Source organism: Asterias amurensis, chromosome 12 (genome assembly GCF_032118995.1).
Source record: "Asterias amurensis chromosome 12, ASM3211899v1".
Lineage (NCBI taxonomy): Eukaryota > Metazoa > Echinodermata > Asteroidea > Forcipulatida > Asteriidae > Asterias > Asterias amurensis.
This window is the reverse complement of record NC_092659.1, coordinates 10,071,117-10,096,946: the sequence shown is the minus strand read 5'-3', so window position 1 is coordinate 10,096,946 and position 25,830 is coordinate 10,071,117. Positions and strand designations below refer to the sequence as shown.

The 25,830-nt window shown below is 37.6% G+C and overlaps 2 protein-coding genes across 2 annotated transcripts; both read left to right on the top strand.

The window, feature by feature from the left end:
• Nucleotides 1-3,518: 3,518 nt before the first annotated feature.
• LOC139945000 (transmembrane protein 256 homolog) lies at nt 3,519-10,916 on the top strand. The gene is made up of 4 exons (XM_071942223.1): nt 3,519-3,633; nt 7,013-7,050; nt 8,884-8,964; nt 9,886-10,916. The coding sequence occupies exons 1-4, from the start codon at nt 3,534-3,536 to the stop codon at nt 10,027-10,029; spliced, it is 363 nt and encodes a 120-aa protein (XP_071798324.1). The 5' UTR covers nt 3,519-3,533; the 3' UTR covers nt 10,030-10,916.
• Nucleotides 10,917-13,274: 2,358 nt separating this feature from the next.
• On the top strand, nt 13,275-25,424 carry LOC139945263 (uncharacterized). The gene is made up of 4 exons (XM_071942594.1): nt 13,275-13,662; nt 14,921-15,339; nt 16,242-16,299; nt 25,087-25,424. Exons 1-4 carry the CDS (start codon nt 13,275-13,277, stop codon nt 25,422-25,424), a joined length of 1,203 nt encoding a protein of 400 aa, XP_071798695.1.
• The last annotated feature ends 406 nt before the right edge of the window (nt 25,425-25,830 follow it).

Sequence of the window (25,830 nt, the reverse complement as noted above, 5' to 3'; positions counted from 1 at the left end):
TCATCGACTCGGAATCCAGGTCAGTTTTAGACTCGATTCAAGCCCCGTTCTAGTGCGCGAGCTCCCTAAGCATGATGAGTGCTTTTGATCTGTGTTTTACACACTGCATTTTCTCATCGTTTTGTTTGCAGATGACTAACAATTTTCTATCAATATCAAGAACGATACCAGTGAAAGCAATTCCTTGGGAAATGTTTTGATCTGTGACAAAAAGACAACTACAACTACAAGTCTGCACAAACAGTATCCGCTTTTCTATGACGTGTATAAGCTCCTATATCCGTAGCTAACATGAATGCAAAATCCAATAGTCGCGGATACGCGTCACGTGAACACACAAAGTGTCGACGTATCGGTATCTGTGGGTGCGTTCGTTTAGCTTCCCTGGGTCGACCCCGGTGTTTGGCGGTTTTTTTCCCAGGACGAACGTGGGTAATTATCTGCACACGTTCGTCCTGGAAAAAAACCCGCCACACACCGGGGTCGACCCAGGGAAGCTAAACGAACGCACCCATAGACTTGCGAAAGCTCTCTATTGTGGCACAGATGTGGGTAGTTTTCTTATGTTAAGTTATGTAGACGATATGATTGAAAGTAAAAGGACTCTCACAGGATTGGGACTTGAGTCAAGTCAGGTCAGTTTTTACCCGGGTGTTTTTAAAGTCAACTATAATTCCAATGGCATAACTCTCAAACGTTTTAGATCCATTGCAACTTTTCTCTTATGATACCGTAGGCTTACTGTTCACAGGATATTCATATTGTGGGCAACAGCAACTTTAGTTTCCTTCAAATAAGTATGACATAAACATCAGCTGCCACAAACTGGGTTTATTTCCCTTTTTCTGAACTATTGGACAATAGCCAAACATAAAACACAAACCCTTTAATAAATTGATAACTGTAAACTGTAATACCGTGTTTTTTTTACTATTCTGCCACCATGTTGCCAACCAACTTTTTTCCTTTTCATACAATATCCTTCAATGATCAAGTGTTCTATCTACCTCTACACCATGTTATATTATGCGGCCCTTTTCATAGCCAACAAAGTAGGTCTTGAATACATCAACAGCAACTCGAGTTTACATCCCCAAAATGCCCCTTTTTTAACCTCATGTCTTCCGATTTTGATAAAAATTGCTGTGATTAAAGGTCCTTATGAGCAATGAATGCACACCAATTTTTAGCCCGATCGGACATACCACGTGGTCAGGGCAGAAACCACTAAAATCTGACATTTTTAGGGTAAAATACCACCTTTTTGGTAAAAATATGTCATAACCAGGTCAATTCTCGTCACATATGTGCAAATTTGGTATAAAAATGATGAGCATTGCATGCTCAAATCAATTCTTTTGTCAAAAATAAATTTTCTGAAATGTAGGTCACTGTAATATTTAATATGTTGTCGTGACCTTTGACCCAGTTTTTGAAATAATGTATCATTTCAAAAATCAATGAAATAAATCACTTGATAGAGCATGTCATCCTCTATCAGAATCAACCAAGAAACCACTGGGCTCTTCAAAATTTACACTTTAATGACTATTTTTGTACAGTTGTTAGGTTACAAATTAGTCAATTACATAATAAATCCACCAACAAAACTCACTCTAATGTTTCTAAAGTTACTAAACGTGTTCATGGTTTGCCTTTTTTTTCTTGTTGAGGGCTGATGTGGTTTAACCAGAACCAGAATTTATTATTTTGGGGGATGGGCCATATTTTCCCCAAATATTTCTTTCGAAGATTGTAAAACAAATAAATCAAATCAAACAAATTGAATACCTTGGAGGGCTGGGATCAATCCCCTAGACTCATCCCCCCACCCTTTCGGGTGCACCACTGTGATTATTAGTGATCCCAGTTAGAGACTACATCAAAGTTGAGATGGAGAAGCTGTCTGCCTTTCTTCAGTAGATCACAAACTTATGCAGTCTTTCTTTAACCCCCTGTAATGAATCTTGAACAACAAATTTTAAAACGCCTTATAACTATCTGAGAAATCCTCAAGAAAATTTTGTTCACCATGCTGCAACTCTGACTGCAGGGCCCAGTTAAATAGAGAGCTGCAGCCATAGAGCTATTGACAATATATATAGCTCTATGGCTACAGCCGATTTCACGAAACTTTACGCAACTGCGTAAGTCCATTTGCGCAACGTTTATGGCGCAACTTACGCCATAATCGTTGCGCAAGTGGACTTACGGCAATTGCGTGAAATTTTCGTGAAATCGGCCCCTGCTTAGCAGCAGATTTTGTGCTAACTGTGCGATTTCTATTTCATATCGCCGCTAACCGTATAGCACACGAAAAGGCATGCTAACCTTCCGATGAAGTCAGAGTTGCAGAATGGTGACATTTTTTGTTTACCGTCTTGGAAAGAATTTTGTTTGGGAAATATGCCCCCCCCCCCCACCCACAACCCAAATTAAATCATGGGTGCGTCACTGCTGGTATTTTAAAGTATGATTCTGGTTAGACCACAACATGACAAAAAATCCCAAACCATTAACAATTTTAATAACTTCGGAAAGGTTTTTTTTGTGGATTTATAAAGTAAAGTATATAAATTGACTAAAGATTTGTAACCTATACCAACTGTACAAAAAAAGTCTTAAAGTTGTAAATTTTGAAGAGCCCAGTTGTTTCTTTGTGGATTCTGATAGAGGAAGACATGCTCTATCAATTGATTTTCATTTCATTGATTTTTTGGAATGATACATTATTTCAAAAACTGGGTCAAAGGTCAAGATAACATATTAAAGATAAACATTCAGAAAAAAAAATTGACAAAATAATTGATTTGAGCATGCAATTCTCATCATTTAGATACCAAATTTGCATATATGGGATACAAATTGACATGGTTATGACATATTTTTACCAACAAGGTGGTATTTTTACCCTAAAATGTCAGATTTTAGTGGTTTCTGCCCTGACCACATGGTAAGTCGGATCGGGCTAAAAATTGGTGCGCATTCATTGCTCATTAGGACCTACAAGCACAGCAATTTTTATCAAAATCGAAAGACATGAGGTAAACAAGTGTGTTGGTCTGACATGGAATGACCCAAATACTACTGGACTAACAACAGCTCATGACAGCACTTTTTCAACGTACTTTAACTCTTTTTCTTATAAACTTACATCTGTTTTAATATAGGTTTAACTTAAACTAATCTTAATTTTTCCACGTGTCATCTCTTTGTAACTTAAATATACTTATCAGTTATAACGGTTATCTCTACCTTTTACTGCCATTAAATTGCCAACAGACCAATAATTCATTTTTACTCAATTACTCCCCTTAACTTTATATTCAACACATTGAGCATTACAAACTTTCGATCTTTCTACCCAAACAAAATTAATGTATGTGGACTGTTTTCGTCCATTGAAGATACTCCAAGCTCAGAGAGAAAGCCTTCCAACTACGCCCTCAACGTCAGATAAACTGTTTGACAAAAAAATGTATTGCAAACACTTGAGGGCGCTGTTGAAGGAGCACAATAAAAACAAAACAAAAATGGCAGCGCCCAGCGGAAAGCTGGCGGGTTCTTTATTTGTACGTTTAGCAGGACTATCTGGTGCCTCAGCTGTTGGATTGGGAGCTTATGGGACTCATGGTAATATGAGTGAAATAGTTTATTCAAATTTAGGGAATATCATGTTGATAAAGTGTATATACACGAACGACATGTTTTTGTCTACGTCTATGATGGTCTTACTTATTGTAATTGTTGTAGCATGCATTGACATGACAATTGACATGATGTGTACTCGAAGTGTTCGTACATAATGTAATGTATTTTTTATGAAGGGAGGCGTGCGGACTTCCAGGCGTGCTACAATCTGCAAATTACACTTGTAGTTGAAGTTTGACAAACATTAATACATTCACAAGTTAACCAGTATCCTGGTGTCATGTGTTTTCAGTAGGATAACAGGAAAATTGTTCACTATCAAAAACTTAAAAAATCCAATTTTTTAACAATAACACTTACACTTCATGTTGTGTTGAAATTTTAAAGTTTTGGTTTTACGTTGCGAGAGACAGTCCGCCATTAACAGTGCTTATGCATGCACGACATTGGAGCAACGTCATATGTTTTCACACCTTTCATTGATTGGTATTTTATTGAATATTCCGAAGCTAGTAAGGCGTGCAAAATAAATCAAAAATATTATTCAATTACTACTTAACAAATTTAATTACATTTTTGTCCCACGGCATTATGGCTACTATATTAGAATCCAGAGATATCATAAGGCATGGTAGAAAAACACCCCACCCCCTTAAAACACACACACTTCATAACCATCCGTTTTCCCCCATTTTTGACCAGTAATGTTTTGTTTCAGGAGATAAGAAGCCAATATTTGATATATTCTCTTTAATATAGACGTAATATTTTTTACGCTTATCGGAATTTATTACAGTATGCAGTTAATCAAAAAAAATATTCTTTTTGTCATTTTCACTTAAAATATTTAAATTTTTTCCTCATATTGGCACACCATGGAATCCCAAATAGTAACCACCTCACGTGATCCATCTAGTGACTAAAACAAAATGAAACTCACCTTGCAGATAGTAATTTTGTTTTGAACTTTCGAGGTTGGATGATGTTTCTTTGACTCATTTGAATGTTGGCATAATAATGCACTAGTGATTAGTACCAAAAAACAATCATTTTATAAATGTTTGAGCATAACCAACGACAGGAAACTTTATTCTCAGCATGATTAAGCCTGATGAAAAAACAGACCGTGAGTAAACTGCATAGCTTCTGTCACCGGTGCAGCTTGCACAATCTAGCGGTAAACGGGAATCAAAGTTGGGGACCGAAAACATATGAGGGTCGATAACGTGTGACGCTACGACCAACATCAACACCTCAAATTGTCACTGTGGCCAAGTGGTTAAGCAACTGCATGACTTGCTCTCACGACACAAGGTTGTAGGTTCGAATCCCTCAGCTAACCGCTGATTTCACAATGACTAGAAAAGATATTGTCGTCTAGTTACTGAATCACAATTTCTTGAGGTGTAATTCATAATCATAGACGTAAAACCAATGTTTGTATGCGAGCGATTGGCTGTTGCCAGCTATCCCATTGTGAGAGTTTGCCGAGTTCTCTTGATGGGAAGATCATTCAAACAAACAAACAACAAACAATAAAACTAAAATACAAGCAACACAAACAATTAGTAGTCCAAAGTGTTTCTGTATGGATGATCAAAAATGCCTACTCAGAAATGGAGTCAGAGACCAGAAAACCGCATAAGTGGTTCCTAATTGGCAAGTCTTCTGGATTTATTTGCAAATTATATAATACTAGTTGTTTTTGGATACTTGTGATCAGATGAAATACTTTCTGAGGCTGTACATAATTTGTAATGACCAAGGTGATGTCAAATGGCAATAAACTTGTAGGGCCTTTTGTGTCCATTGAAAACAGGTTTTGATGAGCACCGAGCTCTGTTCAGCATAGTGTGGGTTCGAATCCTGGTCGTGACACTTGTGTTTTTGATGCAGAAGCTTAACTATAATTGCTTCTCCCACCCAGGGGTAAATGGGTACCTGTGTGTGAGCTATCTATCTATCTATCTATCTATCTATCTATCAGAGATGGTTCTTGTGATTGATTTAGCCGAGTAGAGTTATTAACGTTGCACAGACTGCATACTCCCCACCAGTGAGCTTAGATGGTTTAAGGATTAATAATTATTAGCATAAAACCGTACTTGGTAACAAGCAATAGGGAGAGGTTGGTAGTATAAAACATTGTGAGAAACAGCTCCCTCTGAAGTGAAAAGTTTTTGAGAAAGAAGTAAATTTCCACGAATTTGATTTCGAGACCTCAGATTAAGAATTTGAGGTGTCGAAATCAAGCATCTGAAAGCACACAACTTCGTGTGACAAGGGTGTTTTTCTTTCATTATTATCTCGCAACTTCGACGACCGATTGAGCTCGAAATTTCACAGGTTTGTTACTCTATGCATATTGTTGAGAAGACTGGTCTCTAACAATTACCAAAAAGTGTTTAGTGTCTTTAATGCCCAGTAACCAGGGGTAATAATGCTGAAAGCACTTTCGACGCCCTGCAAGTGTGAAAAGCGCTAGATAAAACTGGTTAAGAAATATAATGTTGGTTTTTTTTAGTGGCAGGTGTTTAAGAATGATTTTCTATACAAAAAATAACAAGTATATTAATTTAATCCAAAAACCTATTAGCTGTGTTTTGTAATGCAATTTTGTAAGTTTGCTTTTTTTATCTTGACACATATTTATAATCGAGTCTTATACCCATTTTAGGAATTAAACTTTTTGCGTGAGCAAATGCCATCTATCAACGTATTTTACACAATTAAAAAATCATTGAGATTGGTCAATTTATGCCAAAGTTCGTAATATTTGTAACCTCGGGGTGATCTGGCTGGGTACACAACCATAATGGCGCTACTGAGGTGTCAGGCAAATTCGGATCGGTCAACGCCAATAAGCCATTTCGAGATATGGTGGACACTATAGTTTTTGCTAATTATTGTCTGTTTACACCCAAACCAAACAGTACACCGTTATAGTGTCCGCCGTACCCAAATAGGGTTAAAGGCACTGAACACGTTTGTCAACTTTAAAAAACCAGAATTCTCACAATACTGGTGTATACCAACATGCATAAAATAACAAGCCAATAGCTCTCAGTTGATTGTTACCAAGGTTTAATACTAATATATATTTTGAGTAATTACCAAACGTGTACAGTGCCTTTAACAGCAACCTTATCTTATTTGACCTTCTTTGGAAAGATCTGATCTGTCTCTTGCCAGTGTGAAAGTTTGCTTGGTCTGGTGGGTTATTCACAAAAACCCACAATTACAAAATAGTCCTTGCGCTCGTTTTTGTTTGTGTAAGCTTGGTCGACCGTCGCCAATGGAAGATGTATACACTTTACAAAATGGAGTTTAAAGTAATTTAATTCTTAATTTTGTGTTTCAGTATTGAAGCCCAGAGCTGAGCTAGAGCATGAGAAACAGGTAATTATTATTGTGTTAAATGACCCAGGTGTGATACTCGTAGAGGTGTTTTCGTTTCTGCCAGTTTTTAGGCTAAATCCTTTTCAAAATTCTCAATTTGGACGACTGGCAACAAACACATTTAACAACCTATCTCTGTGTTTGCTTTGGGTTTTAACAAAGAGGTATATATAATGCCATTGTAAGGTCCCGATGAAAATTTGCCTTTGGTCACCTCTACATTTGCACATTGTATGTTGTTTTCTAATCAGTAAAATATCAGTTATTTCATGGACCACTGAGTGATTGGAAACCCGTTTGCAGGACACGACGAGCGTGCGTTTCCGTAGACTTGATTTCAAGTCTGAGATTGCGGTTAGCCACGAAAAACGCCCAAAGATTAACTATAAGTCGCCCCAACTCGCAATCTAATGACTGAGGTTAATCTATAAAAAGGGCGCTGTTTTAGGCAAAAATGTACTGGCCTTGAGGTAGATTAGAAGCCTCGATCGCATACTTGGGACAAAGTCTGCCATTTCCGTTGCCGGAAGCGAACGCAAATTGAATGCGTATCTATTTGTTTTATTTCAATGAATTAGAATAACTGGTCCCCTCACATTCTTTCCTGATATGGTGTCAATGTAGTTCTCATTTTTTAATAGACCTCATCCCAATTTCATACCATCGACGTTTACGCTGATCACCATGGCTGACTCACACTATGACGAATAGAGGGTACGGCAGTTTAGCTGCGATTTGCAATTTTGAATTTGCCGCCAAGCATCGTGTGCTGCCCTACAATTGTCGCTGATGAATCCGCTAGCGACCGCAGATGGCCGAAATTATCAGTCGCGTCCGTCGGCAAATTCTCAACTTGTTGTAAACTTTGTGACGGCAAAATGTTTTGTTGTGATTCCGTTCAGATTTCTTTGGAGAACAACCCTCATTTCCTTTACGCAGACAGTCGGTCTGTTGCTAGACATTTCCATGCTGTGCAATTCCGTCTCTAGTCGCTTTGAGGTCGTCACATATTCGTTGGTAGTCGTTGCCTGAGTGGATTACCAGAACATTGTGAAGAGTGGGAACGCCTAACTCGTCTATTTATTCGACCCGCACACACACAGGCTTTGGTGTCGGCCGTTGAGTCACATCATCGTCGCCGCAACCCACCGTCAGCTGCCGTTCCGTGCCGCCACACAATCCGCTGCCAGCCGTCAGACCTGGTTCCTTGTTGCCAGGCTCCGTCAATACATCGTCACTCGCCGCCCTAACAACGTCCGATTTTTCTCGCTAGACCCAGTTCCCTGCCACAGCCGTTCGTCCCTTGCCGTCGTATTGTCGCTGAAGGACGTTCCCACCCGTCAGCGAATTTTGGTTTTCCCTCATTTGCCTTCGCTTTGCCGCCAACGTTTTGGGATTTTCACGTTTGCCACCTTTCGCGGGGTCTTCGCTGCTACTAAGTGAGCCAGCCTTTACTCAACAAGTGCCAAATTACAGCACAGTAGTCGTGTATTATTTTATAACTGATATATATAACTTGTTCTATCTACATGGCTTGCAGAAGTGTTCTGCTTCCGGAACGCAGATTATTTTGCTCGTGTTTACCATAGCCATGAAATTGAGCCCGGTACATGCTTGTTGTGTAAAAATTAACAGAGATCATTTTCGTGTAGAATCTCAATGAACTCAAAGATAAACGTAATGTAGATTGGAGGAAAGAGTTTCTCCCGTCTTTCTTTCATATCGAGACCATGTTTTTTTCTTCTTCTTTTTTTTGTTTTTTAAAATAAAGGAGCCATTGTTTGTACTTTTCTGATTCCATGTAACACTTTAAACTTTCATTTGTTTTGTCAGGTATTTGATTCAGCCAACAAGTATCATTTCCTACATAGCTTAGCTCTATTGGCAGCACCGTTAACGAGGCGCCCGATGCTGGTTAGTACCGTCCAATATCCTGATGAATACCTCCATGTCTTTTATCTTAAAGGGTCTGGGTATTTTTTGTGAGGCACAAAACACAAAACACAATGTCCACCGATTTACATTAAGCTCACATAGTTTGAAAACAATGAGAAAGCGTACCTTAAAATAGTCCTTGTTTAAGTGCTTGTTTTTGAGAAATGAGTAAAACAAGTCACGACAATTATTTCAGCATGTATACGTTATCTCGCAACATTGTTTTACTCATTTCTCAAAAACCACAGCACCTTAGCAACTAATATTTTAAAGCCATTGGACCCTTTCGGTACAGAAAAAAAAAAAGTTCACATATTTACAAATAATTTACAGGGTTTACAGAAGGTAATGGTGAAAGACTTCTCTTGAAATATTAGTCCATGAAATGCTTTACTTTTTGAGAAAACGGTAAAACAATATAAATTCTCGTTAGCGAGAATTACGGATTTGTTATAAACACATGTCATGACACGGCGAAACGCGCGAAAACAGGAGTGGGTTTTCCCGTTATTTTCTCCCGACTCCGATGTCCGATTGAGCCTAAATCTCCACAGGATTGTTATTTTATATATAAGTTGTGATACACGAAGTGTGGGACTTGGACAATACTGTTTACCGAAAGTGTATAATGGCTTTAAGGTACGCTTTCTACTACCATTATCTTCAAACTGTGGACATTTTGCAAAAAGTTCCCAAATCCTTTAACTTTGAAATGATGTTTAGACTTGTATCGTTATACTAAAACACACTAAAACGTTAACCATCAGAGGGAAAGTTGATCATTTAGGTTATAGCTTAGTGAATATGTAATTTGGGTCTGTTTAAAAGGCCTACAGCTAAATGCGTTACGAGAGAACAATTTGCTTCAGTATCTAATACATTACTTGATTTCCTTTCTAGGTTGGTTCGTTGATGGCAAGTGGAATGGCCTTATTCTGTGGGCCGTGTTATTACTATGCAATGACGAGTGATCCGACTCCAGTGAAAGTAGCTCCGTATGGAGGTACGCTTCTCATTGTAGCATGGGTTGCTATGGCTCTTTGATCGACCAGATAATGCCGTGGTTCCATTATCGCTATAATTATTATTCTCATATTTTATTCCTTATTTTCTGGCTCACTTAATAACATGTTTAAAAGGCAGTGGACACTATTGGTAATTACCCAAAACAATTGTTAGCATGGAAACTTACTTGGTAACAAGCAATGGAGAGCTGTTCATACAAACTATTGTGAGAAACAGATCCCCCTGAAGTAACGTATTTTAGAAGTCATTTCTCACTAAAATATCTGAATTGCGAGACTTCAGCTGAGGTTTCGAATTCAAGCATTAGAAAGTACACAACTTTTGCGAGAAGAGTTTTTTTCTTCCATTTTTATCTCGCAATTCGCCGACCAATTGAGTACAATTTGAGTACTGGTATTTGACGATTATACCAATAGTGTCCAGTGCCTTTCTAAGGGGCTATTTCTAAATAATTATTAAAAAGTCTGATAGCAGACTCCACATACTGCAGTTGGTTTCAGTTATTTTCAATACATTGACGTGATAGATGTGGCAAACAAAACTATATTTCATCGAATCACGTCTTTTGATATTTTACTACAAAAGAGTCACACAAAGTCCTCTATTCTTGAATCGTCATCGGGATCAATACGCCAGGCGCAGATAGTATTTCCAGGGATCTCAAAAGGTTGTGTAATGACAGATTTATTGATCATAACTTGTAAGTTCTAGGGATTGTATGTTTGGGTAATTAACTCTCAACTCGGGGTGTTTGGTACGGACGGAGATATATATTATTATGTTGATAATAGTTTGGTCGCTGGCGTAGGACCACTTTTTCAATTTTACTTAGTTGTTTTTATATTTGTCGTGGGCGGCTGAGGCCCGTGGACACCCCCCCCCCCCAAACAAAAAAAGGGGGCGGGAGAGAAAAGAAAAACAATAAAGTGTATTTTTCACCGAGCATTTTTGTTTAAAGGCTGTTACTTTTCTAAATTGATGAGCATTTTATCACCTTTTGATTTGACCACAAGAGAGCGATATTCAGGGTCAATAACTTAAATGCAGTGGACGCTATTGGTAATTGTCAAAGACCAGTCTTCTCACATATGCATAAAATAACAAACCTGTGAAAATTTGAGCTCGATCGGTCATCGAAGTTGTGAGATAACAATGAAAGGAAAAACACCCTTGTCACACGGAGTTGTGTGCTTTCAGATGCTTGATTTCGAGACCTCAAATTCTAAATTTGAGGTCTCGAAATCAAATTCGTGAAAAACTACTTCTTTCTCGAAAACTACGTTACTTCAGAGGGAGCCGTTTCTCAGAATGTTTTATACTACCAACCTCTCCCACTTACTCGTTTACCAAGAAAGTTGTTGTGATTATTATTATTTTTAGTAATTACCAATAGTGTCCACTGCCCTTAAAGACCTTAGGGTGACAATACACTTTTTACTTTGTTTTCTCCGATGTTAAAGATCACGTTAATTTCTTATTGTCAAGTTTCCAAGCCTGTGTCGCAGTTGAAACTATACACAGGAATCTTTAAAACAATAAAATTACTTTCCATTTCTAATTACTGTCTGGTAGGTGAGGTATTTTTTGTGAAGTAGCTAAAGCACTTGGATTGACAAAGATTTTTTTTTTTATGGAACACGTGGCCCTAAATATTATAACACATTTTTTAATAAAACAAATAACTAAGTTTATAAGTGTATCATGTTTTTTTTTTACCTTTGACTGCTTTGTAATTTTCTTCTGCTGAACTAGATTTGACTCAAGTCCCAGTCCCATGGGAGTCCTTTTATTTGGAGAAAACTCCAACCTGTGGCGGGACCACAACAGCTACATTTTGACGGCGGGTATGCTGGGGACCTCTCGCACGAGAACGGGATTTGAATCAAGTCTACTGCTGAACAAGCAACACGGACCATGGAATTGTTGTAACCCATAACAGAAATAAGCAGCAGCTGCGAACCCTTAGAGAAAGAACAAACAATAGGAACAGAAAATGGCACCACTTTAAGTACAGAATAAAAGCAAATGATAGGATTTAGCAAGAATATTCGTCGACGTCTTCCAGTAAGTGCAACATCTTTCACACAATAATAAACTTGCGCTTCTGGAGCCCCACCAATTGCTATAGGTATAGTTTTAGTACATTGACGCAAAAGTACCTTATAACAAACAAATAAACAAACGAACAAACAAACACAGACACAAAACAATCTGTCCACCCTTTCAAGTGATCACCAACGCGGATTGCCAATTTGATCTCCATTTACTTTGGACCCTTATTTACGCCTGCATGGCTAACCAACGCTATTTGCAAGGATTGCGTGGTTGCTTGTGGGCTCATACCTTGATGAAATCTCATTTTAGGGCGTCACCTTTCTCCAATTGCTTGCCAAATAACGACTGCAGCAACAACCTGCAGGCACGCGGTCAGTGCCCATGCTAAGTCACCAAACCCAGTCTATAATAGAGCAGTTAATCTAGTTAAGACCCAATTTCTTTTCATCACTTTGCGGATAGCATTCCCATTAAAAGTCAATCGTTCCTTACGTACCATTGGGAGGAAATTATCAAAACGCGCATAATCCAATCGCGACACCGAGCGAGCTGTAGACGGTTTACCCCGAAGGAGAGGTGCGTTCAGCTAGCTGCATATTGCAATACTCGGCTGATTTACTGCAGCTCATAAGGAAGGAAGACGTTATCAGGCAACCAACCATAATCTCAACTGGGATGGTCATCTGATGGTGTCCAGTTTCTATGTTGATTCAACTTAATGCTCTTTTAGTTACGAGTTTTCAAAGGTGGTGATTGTTAGCCTGGCTGCGCATCCTCTGGGCAGCTATTGGTCGATGTAATTCGCTTTCAGGGATTGTGATCATTTTGATTGGATTAGTAAGTCCAGTCCATTAGTAAGCATTGAGGCTTTGGAGTTAGTGATACGATCATCATTACTGAGGCTTGTCACCAACCCGTAGACGGATCGCCCTTAAACTCATCCTTTGGCACGCCTTGTATTCAGTCCACTTTGAACCATTCATTTCATCATTAGTTCTAAAACAGATCGCACTGCTAGAGTTGTCCAAGGTACATTACTAGTTACACTCTCGACCAGTTATCGTATAATTACACAGTGCTAAATAAAACTCCAACACAATTATAAATATTGGAAGAATTGGTTCTGCAAATTTATGACTTTGATCTTCAAAATATATTGATCGAAATACTCTTCTTTTTTTAAATTGGAGAAACTGTACATTGACGACATGGAAGAACTACAAGCTTTTGTCACGAAATCTTTCGAATCTTCCGAATCTTCAAGGAATAACTCGAACGTTATCTCTCTCAAACGAACTCTGCCAAAGTTTGATGCTACAGCCTGGCTGAATGCGATCGGAGAAACACCAGTGAACCACCGTAAGGCTAGCAAGGCTTCTCATGGCAAAACACGGCCGACTAACGGAGCTAGCGACCCGTCTGATTCATCAGCAGCCGTCGTGTCTCAGGCCGTACCGATGGAAGCCAGTTTGCCGCCTATTCCCGTAGCACTCATTGGCTCTACTGATTCTGAACTGGCTCGTATTGCGATGTTTAAGAGAGGAACCAAACCGTTAGGAAAAGTTTCAACATCAAAGAAGCACAAAACTACATCAGGTTTGTTATTTTAATTCAACGTTTATCTAGTTTATTTGCTATATATTAAACTATATATTAATTTCTTATTTTCTACATCCCAAAATACATTTTATTGCAAAACTTTTAGACAAGCGATTGCTTTGACGGTAACCGGAATTGTGATTTGAAATATAAGTTTATATATTAAGAGTTATATGTATTACTTTAGTATGGACTCATTGCAGTTGCAGAGATTTAAGAATACTTTGATGAAAATACGTCGCATTAAAAAAATGTTTTTGTAATTGCATGAAAAACATGTGCTAGCATTAAATGCGTGTCATATTTTTCTTTCCGTATTTTCAGTTGTATTATTAACCTTGATTTAATGCTTTTGTTTTTATGCTTGTCGCGGGCAGTTATTTCTAAAAACTATCAGGTATTCACAGTTTCTTCTGTTGAAGTGCCAATCCCATAAGAAATGGTTCTGAGATGTAAACAAAACAGAATAATAAGCCTACGCCATTTTTGGCCGAAACAAAAATCCGGTAGCACTAACTAAACCATTGTACGATTTCGCTCATACTGGTCTCTTTGTAAGTATTGATTGAAGCTTTGCATGGTGTGTGGAGAACGAAGAAGAAAAATAAATAGTAAACTTGAGGGTACAACGGTGTGTAAATCTTCTTCATTTTTTCGAGTGAGTGTTGGCTCTGAAAAGAGCCGGTTTGGTCTCGACGTTTCGAACAGTATACTCTGCTCGTTTTAGACACGGTTGAACCCGCAAGTTTACTATTTATTTATAGTTTCTTCTTGTGGTCTGTTTGTGATGGTTCTAGTTTTTTTTATCTCGTTTACTCTGAATGATGATGGAATGTAACAACTTATGAAATATTAAGCTTAGCCAAAGTTGTAATTATCCGAGTTGCAGTTAAATGATCAGAGTGCTGTAAAACTGTGGAAACAAACAACTGCAACACACCCAATTACATTATGTATAGTCAATACCATGTACAAGTATTATGAACAATCATTGGAATATGAATGTTTTCAAGCTGCTTCCTGAAAACATAATTAAGATGATAATCTGACAACGATGGAAGACTGTTTCAGAGAATAGGTCCAGGGATTGAAGAGGCACTGTTTGAAGTAATGTTCCCCACCCCCCTCCCAAAAAAGAACGAAAAAAGAAAACGAAACAAAGAAAAACGAAAACAAAACACGTTATTTATTTGACTATGTTGAAAACACGTCGCATCCCAAAAATGTTAGAATATATAATTTTCTAACCAAACAGATAAGAGCAAACACGCCGGTCACAAATCTCCATGGGATGATACAACATTGACTGATGAGACTCATCAACTCACGGATGGTTCCATCTCTCCAAATGAACAAGACGATTTGGATGCAGATACAGACCCTGATCGAGACACCCTCCTAGACGTTGGATCAGACTCCGCAATCCAAGACGACACCGAACATCAGTCTCAACAACACCCGAGTCTGACGACGATATCTCCCGGTAGTCCGTCCCTAAGCCACGGCGGAGCATCCAGCCATCCGAGCAAACTCAAGCAACGGAGGAGTCGGACTAATTTCACGGTGGAACAATTGGGCGAGCTTGAAAAGCTATTTGACGAGACGCATTATCCGGATGCGTTTATGAGGGAAGAATTGAGCCGCAAACTTGGTCTGTCGGAAGCAAGAGTGCAGGTAGGGCAACTATTACGGCATAGTCATTGTAAACTCGTCTATAGGAGATAGTTGAAATTTCGTTTATAGTGACACTGTTATATGTCTTGGATGACCTGATGTGAAAATTTGAACTCAATTCGGCGTCGAAGTTGCGAGAGAATAATAAAAGAAAACCAACTAATGTCGCACAAGTTTTTTTCAGATGCTTGAATTCGAGACCTCATCAGCTGAGGTTGCCTCGAATTCAATTTATATTATTATTTTAGTTAGAAATTACCTCTTTCTCAAAAACTACGTTACTTCAGAGGGAGCCGTTTCTCACAATGTTTTTTTTTTTTTACATCAACAGCCTATCCATTGCCCGTTACCAAGTATAAGGTTTTATGCTAACAATTGTTTTGAGCAAATTACCAATAGTGTCCACTGCCTTTAAAATAACACACATTTTTGTACAAACAATTATAATTGTGTTATTTTAACACGCTATGATGTTAAGTGTTATTCCCTCTTTATATAATTATGTGACAACACTTATGTTGTGAATTTTAACACCCTAGTGTTTGCAGTGTAGGCTCGTGGTTTCCAAACCAGGTCTTGCACAAAATGTGAGTTGAAGGTTGATGATTAATTGGTGAATATGTTGCATGAGACCTTTTCAATGTTGTTTTTAATAAGGATGATGATATATGCAGCCTGTCGTGTCACTATGCACGCCAACCACTATTATGTATCTCCATATTGCCCACAACTCTAAGAGTATTGTTTTATTCTAATAATGTCGAACAATTCCTCGTATTTTCATTCAGCTGGTAGAAATAACAAATCGTCTATACGTTACACGATGTGTTTTTAGGCATTCTTGGACAATTTTATTTTGGAAGTTTACGCTCTTTTAACTTTTGACGTCTTTGGTTTGACAGGTATGGTTTCAAAACAGGCGGGCAAAGTGTCGGAAGCAGGAACACATAGGCGGGAAAGGTAAACACTCATTTTACTTTGTTGAATTTTAAAGGAACATTACAGAATTGGTTTTTCTAACAAAACAGTTGCTGGGAGTGTAAGCACTTTATGTTATCCAACAAATACACAAACTGACAAACCTGTAGGAGTTTGAGATTGATCGGCCATCTGGGTCACAAGAAAATACTGGGGGGAAAAAACGATTATTTTGCATGACGTCGATGCAAAAAAAAATAAATTAAATCCTCAATGAGCTCCTAAGGGGTAATTAGTTTTTATTTATTTATCATTAAATGTGACATTTCAGACAGTAGATTTAAAGGGGTCTGTTCTACTATCAACACCATTAGACCGTGTAAGTTTTTTATACCAATTCTGCAATGTTCCTTTAAGTGTTTCTTCATTTGTATTTATTTTCACAACATATTATGTTAATTTCGACCCTCTTTTCGGTATCTACATGTTTGACAACAAACACGGTGTCATTTTCGACACTCCAGTTTTTGCAGTGAAGTTGTTTATGGCTAAAAAATAATATATAAATAAAATTTTGATTAGGTTTAATTTATGATGACAAAAAGAAGGAATTTAAACATGTGTGAAAACAATCTGTACATTAACGTTTGCCGTAACATCACGTGATAAAATCTCTTTAATGAGCTGTTGCGGTTCTGAAAAGATCGACGTTTCGTTCTAAGTGGGGATGATCTTCAGGAGAGAAAGCAGGTGGAATAGTAAGAAAACTTCACAAAATCATCGAGACTTTTTAAAACTGAAGGAAATCTGCACAATTTCATATAATATTATAAATGAACTTGAAAATTTCATTGTTTTGTACATTGAAAATTTCATTGTAATCATATTTGAACGTAGATGTATACAATAAATCTGTACCATGTGACAAATTCATTTCACAAACCTGTGAAAATTTGAGCTCAATTAAGGTTTTATGCTAATAATTATTTTGAGTAATAACCAGGGTTACCGATGAGCTTTCGGTCACCTCTGATCCATCAGCTATGGGAGATTAACGTGGGTGAATTTTTGTGTGATTTTTTACTTTTGTCAAATCATTTTGTTCAACCCCAAAAGCATATTGATGGTATGAAAACTAACGTAATGAACAAACATGTAATCAAATCTGGAAACTTAAGAGAAAACGAAGAAATAGTGCGCGATCTCCAATATCTAGACTTGATTAGATTCCCGTTCTCGTGTGAGAGGTACCTATTTCAGCATACCCGCAGTCAAAATTGCGGCGTAGGTTGGAGTTTTCTGACGTTGATAGGCGATAGGATTGAAAATAAAAGGATTCTCAAGGGGATTGGGACTTGAGTCAAGTCTATCGAAGTGTCTGATTGAGAATTAATTTTACGCCAAAGCGTATCGCAAACCGTGTGGACTGCACTAACAAACCGAAGGTTATTTTAAATCGGGATGTAAAATGGGGAGGTTTAGCTGCTCGTTACGTGACCAAACACGTGAACGTGAGCGTCAAAAAAATGTGCTGTGTCTAAAGGTGCCGTCACCACTTTGGGCTTATTTCATGCTCACACGTCTGCACGTACGTACCTGCCATGAAAAATGGTAACTTCACGCATGGCCAAAAAAAACAGGGATTTAACAACGAAATTTTCTGACGTTCACGTTCACGTTTTGCTTACGTAACTTGCAGCTGAACTTCCCTATTTGATGCATTCGTCGCCAGAAACGGCGGCCTGGTTTGGCGCGGTTTGGGTACCGTACTACTAAATGTAGCAGCTTACTCGAGTCAGTGGCATGCCATTATACACCAGGGACTATATTGCATAAACGTAAAGTGGATTGAGATAAACTTTTGAAATAATATGCATCATGTATCTAGGTAAAACATATTTAAAAATATCGCAATATTGCAATACAAATCGTTTTTTGGTGGAGGCTTAGATAGGCATATACCAACGTATAAACATTAGGTTTTAGAGTCCTCGACAAAAGCAACAGGCAAAACACCACGTTCGCTGTGAACATTCTTGTTAGTAATATACAACACAACCAACTTACACATCGGATTTGAGGCATTGCATGTTGAGGTATCAATATATTTGACGATGACTAGAGCCAGCTAGTCGAAACGTTGAGACCAATTCAAGAACTGACTCCGCGGTATTGCAGTTAATTATGATCCTTTAAGCTAAAGTATAATAGTCCCAGCCAATTTCCTATACCTTCCGCCCGGGTATAGTACTTGTTGTTAAAAGCAAAAGCAGGACAGTTCTTTTCAGAACTGAGAAGTCCCCCGAACATCCGATAAATCTACTCCGCGGTAGTAGAATAAAGCAAGACAGTTCTCTATATGAACAAACTCTACCTGGCAAGTAGAATTACACACATGGTGTTACCGCAAACCAAATATCAACTTACACCAATTCCTACGTTTCTCAGGCCGTGCAGATAATCAAAGACTATGATAAAGCTATGAAGAGCTAACTGTTATTACTGGATCCATAGTGGTTTGCAGTCAAGCACCTTTATCATGTACTTTTTTTCTTACACACAGTCTTTTTGGACAGTTACTTAACCAAATCACTGTGATTCGATTATAGGAACAATACACGAGTTCGTTATTGCATCAACCTCATTCGTTAAAGCCAGATTTATAAGCCGCAGATTAAATCCAGACTCGCAAAGCATTGACTTAATACGGATAAAGAGAGAACATCTCCAACGTAATGCTGGTAATCCCAAACTTCGTATTGAATTGAACTGAATTTTTAACCCAATGACAAAAATGTTCCACTGGAAATGATGTAATATACTTGACAATAGAGCTGTGCATGCATAAATGATGCCGGTTACAAAGCAAACATTATTTTATATATATACAAATATTTAAGAAAACGGAAAGTAAATTTCTGTGAAGGGATTTAAACAATTTGAACCTTTTAAAGTTTTACCCCTTTATTTTGATCCGGTACACCTTTTGGGGGTCTTTCACTAATCCCCCCCCCCCCTTCAAATAAAAATTCAAGCTAAACCACGAGAATTTTCCGTAGCAGACTGTATATTTGTATGTATTTTTGTACGTTCTTTATAGGTAAAATAATGTTTTTTGTGTAGATTCTCGCCTCTTCAGCATTGTCCCATTATAAGGCAATGCAATCAGGCAAATGAAACTTGACTGTGCACCACGGCGTCTTAACTTCTCCTTCTGTGTATTTGTTTCGCTCATATAGTCAACTTACATACTTCTAACATACTTCTAACGTTTTAATTGTTTAAAAATCCAGAGACACTATTGTGAGATTTCGTTTGACTTAACTGTTTATAATACAATTGGGTTGATTGATTAATTAAAGCAAAGTTAGTTCGTTCGTCTTTTAAAGCCATATAATACACTTTCGGTACAGAGAAAAAAAAATTCACAGATTTACAAATAACTTACAGGGTTTACAGAAAGGTAATGGTGAAAGACTTCTCTTGAAATATTGTTCCTTGAAACGCTTTACTTTTTGAGAAAACATTTTTTTTTAAACAATATAAATTCTCGTTAGCGAGAATTACGGATTTATTTTAAACACATGTCATGACACGGCGAAACGCGCGGAAACAAAAATGGGTTTTCCCGTTATTTTCTCCCGACTTCGATGACCGATTTTTACAAATTTGTTATTTCATATATAAGTTGTGATACACGAAGTGTGAGACTTGAACAATACTGTTTACCGAAAGTGTATAATGGCTTTAAATAAATGTTGCTGCCAATAATCTTAAGGTACGTTCCGCTTGAATTCGGAGAACATCTTGGTCTTACACTTGGGCTAGCTATAGAGGATCTTTGATGTGCAAAAACAAATGCAGTTTGAACCTGAACTTGTCATTTTCATCGGTTGGGTTTTAGTTTTTTTTTAATTTTGCCATGAATTTGGGAAAACAAATTGCATCTCTCAGGTTGCTGAGCTGGTCAATAGGGTGAGCTTAAAACAACAACTATATTACTCACGTTACTTACGAGCGGTTTTATATGTGTCCATCATAATGCATTATGGCTCATGTTAAGGAATATGCGTTTTATTCATAATCATTAAAGGCACTGGATACTATTGGTAATTGTCAATGACCAGTCTTTTCTCTTGGTGTATCTCAACATAGGCCTATGCATAAAATAACAAACCTGTGAAAATTAGAGCTCAATTGGTAGTCGAAGTTGCGAAGAAAAAACCTTGTCACACGAAGTTGTGTGCTTTTTTGGGGGACCTCAAAATCTGAGGTCTCGAAATCTAATTCAAATATTTTAGTGGAAAATTGTTTCTTTCTCGAAAACTACGTTTATTCAGAGGGAGTCATTTCTCACAATTTTGTATACTATCAACAGCTCCCCATTACTCGTTTACCAAGTAAGGTTTTATGCTAATAGTAATTTTGAGTAATTACCAATAGTGTCCACTGCCATTAAGGGAAAACAAAGAATATTTAAACTCTTTTTTTCTCTTTTTATGAGAAGTGTTTTTGATAAACCAGTGCATGAAGTAGCAGTGTTCCCTTTTTGAAGGATTGCAATAAGTTTAACGTTCTTAGAAATAACAAACAAGGAAATATAGTCATGAGTCATTGAATTAAGGACTTTACTCTTTGAATAAAGGGTTGCTTCTATTGATTAGTCAAATTCTTCCGTTTCACAGAGTCTCTGAAGAAAAGGAATAATGCAAAGTAATTTGCCTTTCCATCGTAAAATGCCTTCTTTGGCACTCATGCCTCACTTTTGTCCCACCAATTGGATTAGAGGGCCCACTAATAGCAATTTAACGACCCCTTAATTGACACAAAATTCACTTAAGCGTCCTTTTCGGGGCCTAGTAAATTGATAGCACATCTCAAGCGGATTTGAGCCCGCGGATCGAATCCAATTTAAGGGGCCCAGATTTTCCTTTGGAGGGGGAGTTCAGCCCTCAAACATGACCACAGAAGTTCAATTCTCTTAATATGACTTGCCTTATTCTTTACACTTTTCACATTTTTCCTGTTTCTGGTATGAATCTACACTGATTAGCTTTAGACACACATTACGTAAGATTACTTCTCGCTATCATTGTAGTGTTTTTCAGTCTCGATATTAATACCCATCTCTACTGCTGTTTAAGTTGGATATCTTAATCCAATATAAGAGAGCTTTCGGGTAGCCTTAGGCAATCTTAATCTCTGTCGTATTATGGTAGTTGCATTACACACTTAACACGTTGTTAATGATATTTTGATAAAGTTCTCTTTGGTGCAGCAATTACAAGTTAATGCGTAGTTTACGAGATTCAATGGTGATCAGGCATCTTGCCCTAATTGGATTAAGACTGCATACGCAAATACCCGCTTCGTTTCCCCGCTATACCCCCCGACGTCTAGTGATTGAATTCGCAAAGGGCAATTTAAATCAATTGGAATAATTCTGTGCTGTTACAATCTCCTGCGCACTTTCCGGATCTTTTCTGTTCCTAGCAAATATTCTGCTGGTTATTCATGTTTTAGTTTGTAGTTTGCTTTGCTTTTAACATAGATCAACCATGATCTCTTTATTCCGTATAACTGCAATGATGATGATGTCATATGCTATGCTGATCTCATTTTAAAGTCAGTAAGCCAGTTTAAAGCTAGGTCCTCAGCCAGGTGAAGGGCTGCAATAAGCAAGTGCAAACGATATTATCCCTAAAAACTGCTATTTTTATTTATTTATTTATTTATTTATTTATTTATTTATTTATTTATTTATTTATTTATTTATTTATTTATTTATTTATTTATTTATTTATTTATTTATTTATTTATTTATTTATTTATTTATTTATTTATTTATTTATTTATTTATTTATTTATTTATTTATTTATTTATTTGATTCGTCAAAACCACACAAAATTGAGAAGATAAAAAGATTTATAAAAATTACATCAACATATACAGTTTAAGGGACATTAAACACGTAAATAAAGAAACATGATAACCCTGACACTCTCGGACGAACCCCAGACCAAATTGAAACAGTATGAAAGCAAGCTATTATGCTAAATGCTAGTAAATAAGCTCATTGAACACACTGGTAAGATAGATGGATAACCTTGGCCCGTTAAATCCACCTTTATATGTTCTTCTGTTGCTATTGACCATGTGTTTGTCAACGACGTTTCGAATGGACACTTGTTTCTTTCAAGGTCATTTCCCCCAAAGTAATTGTATCTTGTAGCGCATTATCAGCTACGTTCAGGGGTGGATTTCACAAAGGTAGTCCTAAAACTTAGGACTAGTCCTAGGCAATGCTAAGAGATAGGACCAGTCCTAAGTTAGGATGAGTTACTGGTCCTAACTTAGGACCAGTCCTATCTCTTAGCATGCTCTTAGCATTGCCTAGGACTAGTCCTAAGTTAGGACTACCTTTGTGAAATCCACCCCAGGTCGTTTATGGTGACCCTCGGTTTACGTCCGAATAATGTACCCAAGCTATACTCTGAAATGATGAAGTGTAAACTAATTGATACGGTTATTTTAACTACTTTTGGGTTAAAGTGAACACTAAACAAACATTTACACTTATGATAATGTTGTTGAAAACTGATCTGAGAAGCTGCAATGGTTTATAATCGCGCTTATAATGAAGATTACTCTTCAGTCTTATGACTTGTCTGAGTTACTATATATCGCGCATCCTGCGGCATTGATTGCACCTCGTTTCCATCATCTAACACTCATCATTCGATTATCTCTGCCTAGCAAGCGCCTGCCCAACCAATAGTCTCTGACCGTAACACTCCTTTGCTTTATATAATTGAATCAAAATATTTCATCCAATTGAATCTTGCGGCGGAGTAGCAATCTACCCGGAGTGAGCGTCCCGCCAGGGAGCGTACCGCCAGCGCTCACTTGACGGGAGAAAGGTGCATCATCGCCCCGCGGCCCACCAACAAGAACCCGGTCAATATACTCTGTCTTGGCAAAGAGTCGTGCTTATTAAATTATCCTATGAGGATTGCTTGCCGAGTCCTGGTCATGTATCAGTAATCAAATCAATTTTATTAGTGGATTCATCGATTTAATTCATTAATGGGACCCCTTTTTGCTTCTTGTATTAAGAAACTATAGAGTAAATAAGTACGGTTGATAGTGACGGAATTGAAGTTGTGAAACCTTTTAAACCTGGAATATGATACTAATCTGGCCGCAGACATCCTTTATTTTAATTGATTTCATTGTAAGGTTATTTGCCTATATGCAAATCGGATTTTAAAGGTTTAGCATCCGGAAGAAAGTGTGCAATGCAAAGGATATACTTTAATAACCAGATTGTTTAAAGCACCTCTCGATAGGGGAATAGGCTTCAGATTTGAGTATGCCTATAGTTAAATAAGAAAACACAATAGTTTTTGTTTAGTTTGCTGTAACGTTGGTAAATGATAATAAACTAACAATGTGTCATTGAAAACGAACCAAATGTGATGCGATAAGTTGGAACGTGTTACACACCGATAATTTGTGCCGTACATGTGAAGTCTTGTTGAGTAAAAGAAGAGTCAAAAAGGGACTTAAACAAGCCCGTGTTTAAGCTCGTTCAGTACGGGGCTTTTAAGGGACATACGTGAATAGAAATGGGAACAAATCTTCGTTCAAACAAACACAAATATGCCTATAAACGAACAAAAATTAATCTTCGTTCAAAATAATTTTCGTGTACTGATGGGAAAAGACGCGTGGCAGTGGGACACATGCACAGAATGCAGCCAGGGGACACATATCAACTGAAACAAATATAAGAAAGCATTGGGAAAAAAAAGAAAAATCAAAAACAATACACTTATCATTTGGATAAAGAATGCCAGTCTATTTGATATTGCTATGTTTTTTAATATTTTTATAAAGCTTTAAACTTCTTAAATTTCTGATATTTGTTTTTATATGAAAGAGCACGAGTCCCCTTGACGTATTGTGTTATTTTCGTTCGTTTTTTCACATAATGTCCCTTTTAAAAGCTCCGTGCATCGGGAATAGAAATTTGTTTTTTACCGTTTTCCGAAAACGTTACCATTTGTCCCTATATGAATTTTTTACACTCTGGGCCCAATCTACAGAGCTGCTTAATCAGCACAACTAAGTAGCTTAGCACAACACAATTTTGCTTAACAGAATACAGTTACCAGCCAAACTAACATGTCACATTTGTGGTTGGTTTCCTGCTCATGTCTGCTAAGCAGAAATACGGTGCTTTAGCAGCTGTATGAAATTGGGCACTGGTTTTATAACAATTTTGAGCGAGGTTAAACATCATTCATCCGCAAAGAGTCAGCCTGGCTATCTTTTGATATTGGCTATCGAGCTTGATACTGGCTATCTTTTGATATTGGCTATCGAGCTTGATACTGGCTATCTTTTGATATTGGCTATCGAGCTTACTGGCCATCTTTTGATATTGGCTATCGAGCTTGATACTGGCTATCTTTTGATATTGGCTATCGAGCTTACTGGCCATCTTTTGATATTGGCTATCGAGCTTACTGGCCATCTTTTGATATTGGCTATCGAGCTTGATACTGGCTATCTTTTGATATTGGCTATCGAGCTTGATACTGGCTATCTTTTGATATTGGCTATCGAGCTTACTGGCCATCTTTTGATATTGGCTATCGAGCTTGATACTGGCTATCTTTTGATATTGGCTATCGAGCTTGATACTGGCTATCTTTTGATATTGGCTTATCAAACTTGATACTTGCTATTTTTTGATACTTATAGAGCTGTAAATATTGCTCTATGTACTGAAATCATCATGTTTTCTGTTCTCTTTTGTACAGGTACCCCAATTGGAGCCAATACAACTGTGGATACTTGCCGTGTTGCACCCTACCTTAGTATGGGTTCATTGCGAATGCCATTCGACAGAGTACAAGAACAACTGCAATTAAACATTACTACAGCAGCAGCACCACCTGTACCCCGCCCTCTACCGTCAATCCTCACTCATGCACCTTCGCTGATGATGTTCCCTCCTCCCTATGCGTTTCCACTGGCAACGCTAATGAGCAGTATGATGAGGCCGTCTACATCTAAGACATCAAGTATTGCTGATTTGAGAATGAAAGCGCGCCAACATGCGGCTGCGCTTGGTCTTCATAGCTTCTTGTCCCAATAAACGCCACATTGTTACAATTGTACAGTCATTAGTCATTGCAAAATCAAACATATTGACATAACTTGATAATTGTGAAGTGTAGTTAAGATTATGGCAAGAATAAATCCGTCAATGAGTAGGTCTTACTGTAGTTAATCTAAAGACTAAAACTAATTATTGCCAGAGGAACCCAACATTAACTCACTTCCTTCAGTCAAATAGTAAAATGGTGCATGTTCAATGCTGTCCTTTGTGTTCATGCAAAAATAGGTGTCAGTTGTTCGACTTGAAACCTCATCGTTTGTCAATCAAGGGAGGATCGTTTAAAAAAAAACCTGTATACGTAATGAGTGAACCTCTGCATTTATTCTAACCAATTAGAAAATTCTAACCAATTATGGTTTATGTAATACCAAGTGTTAATTCA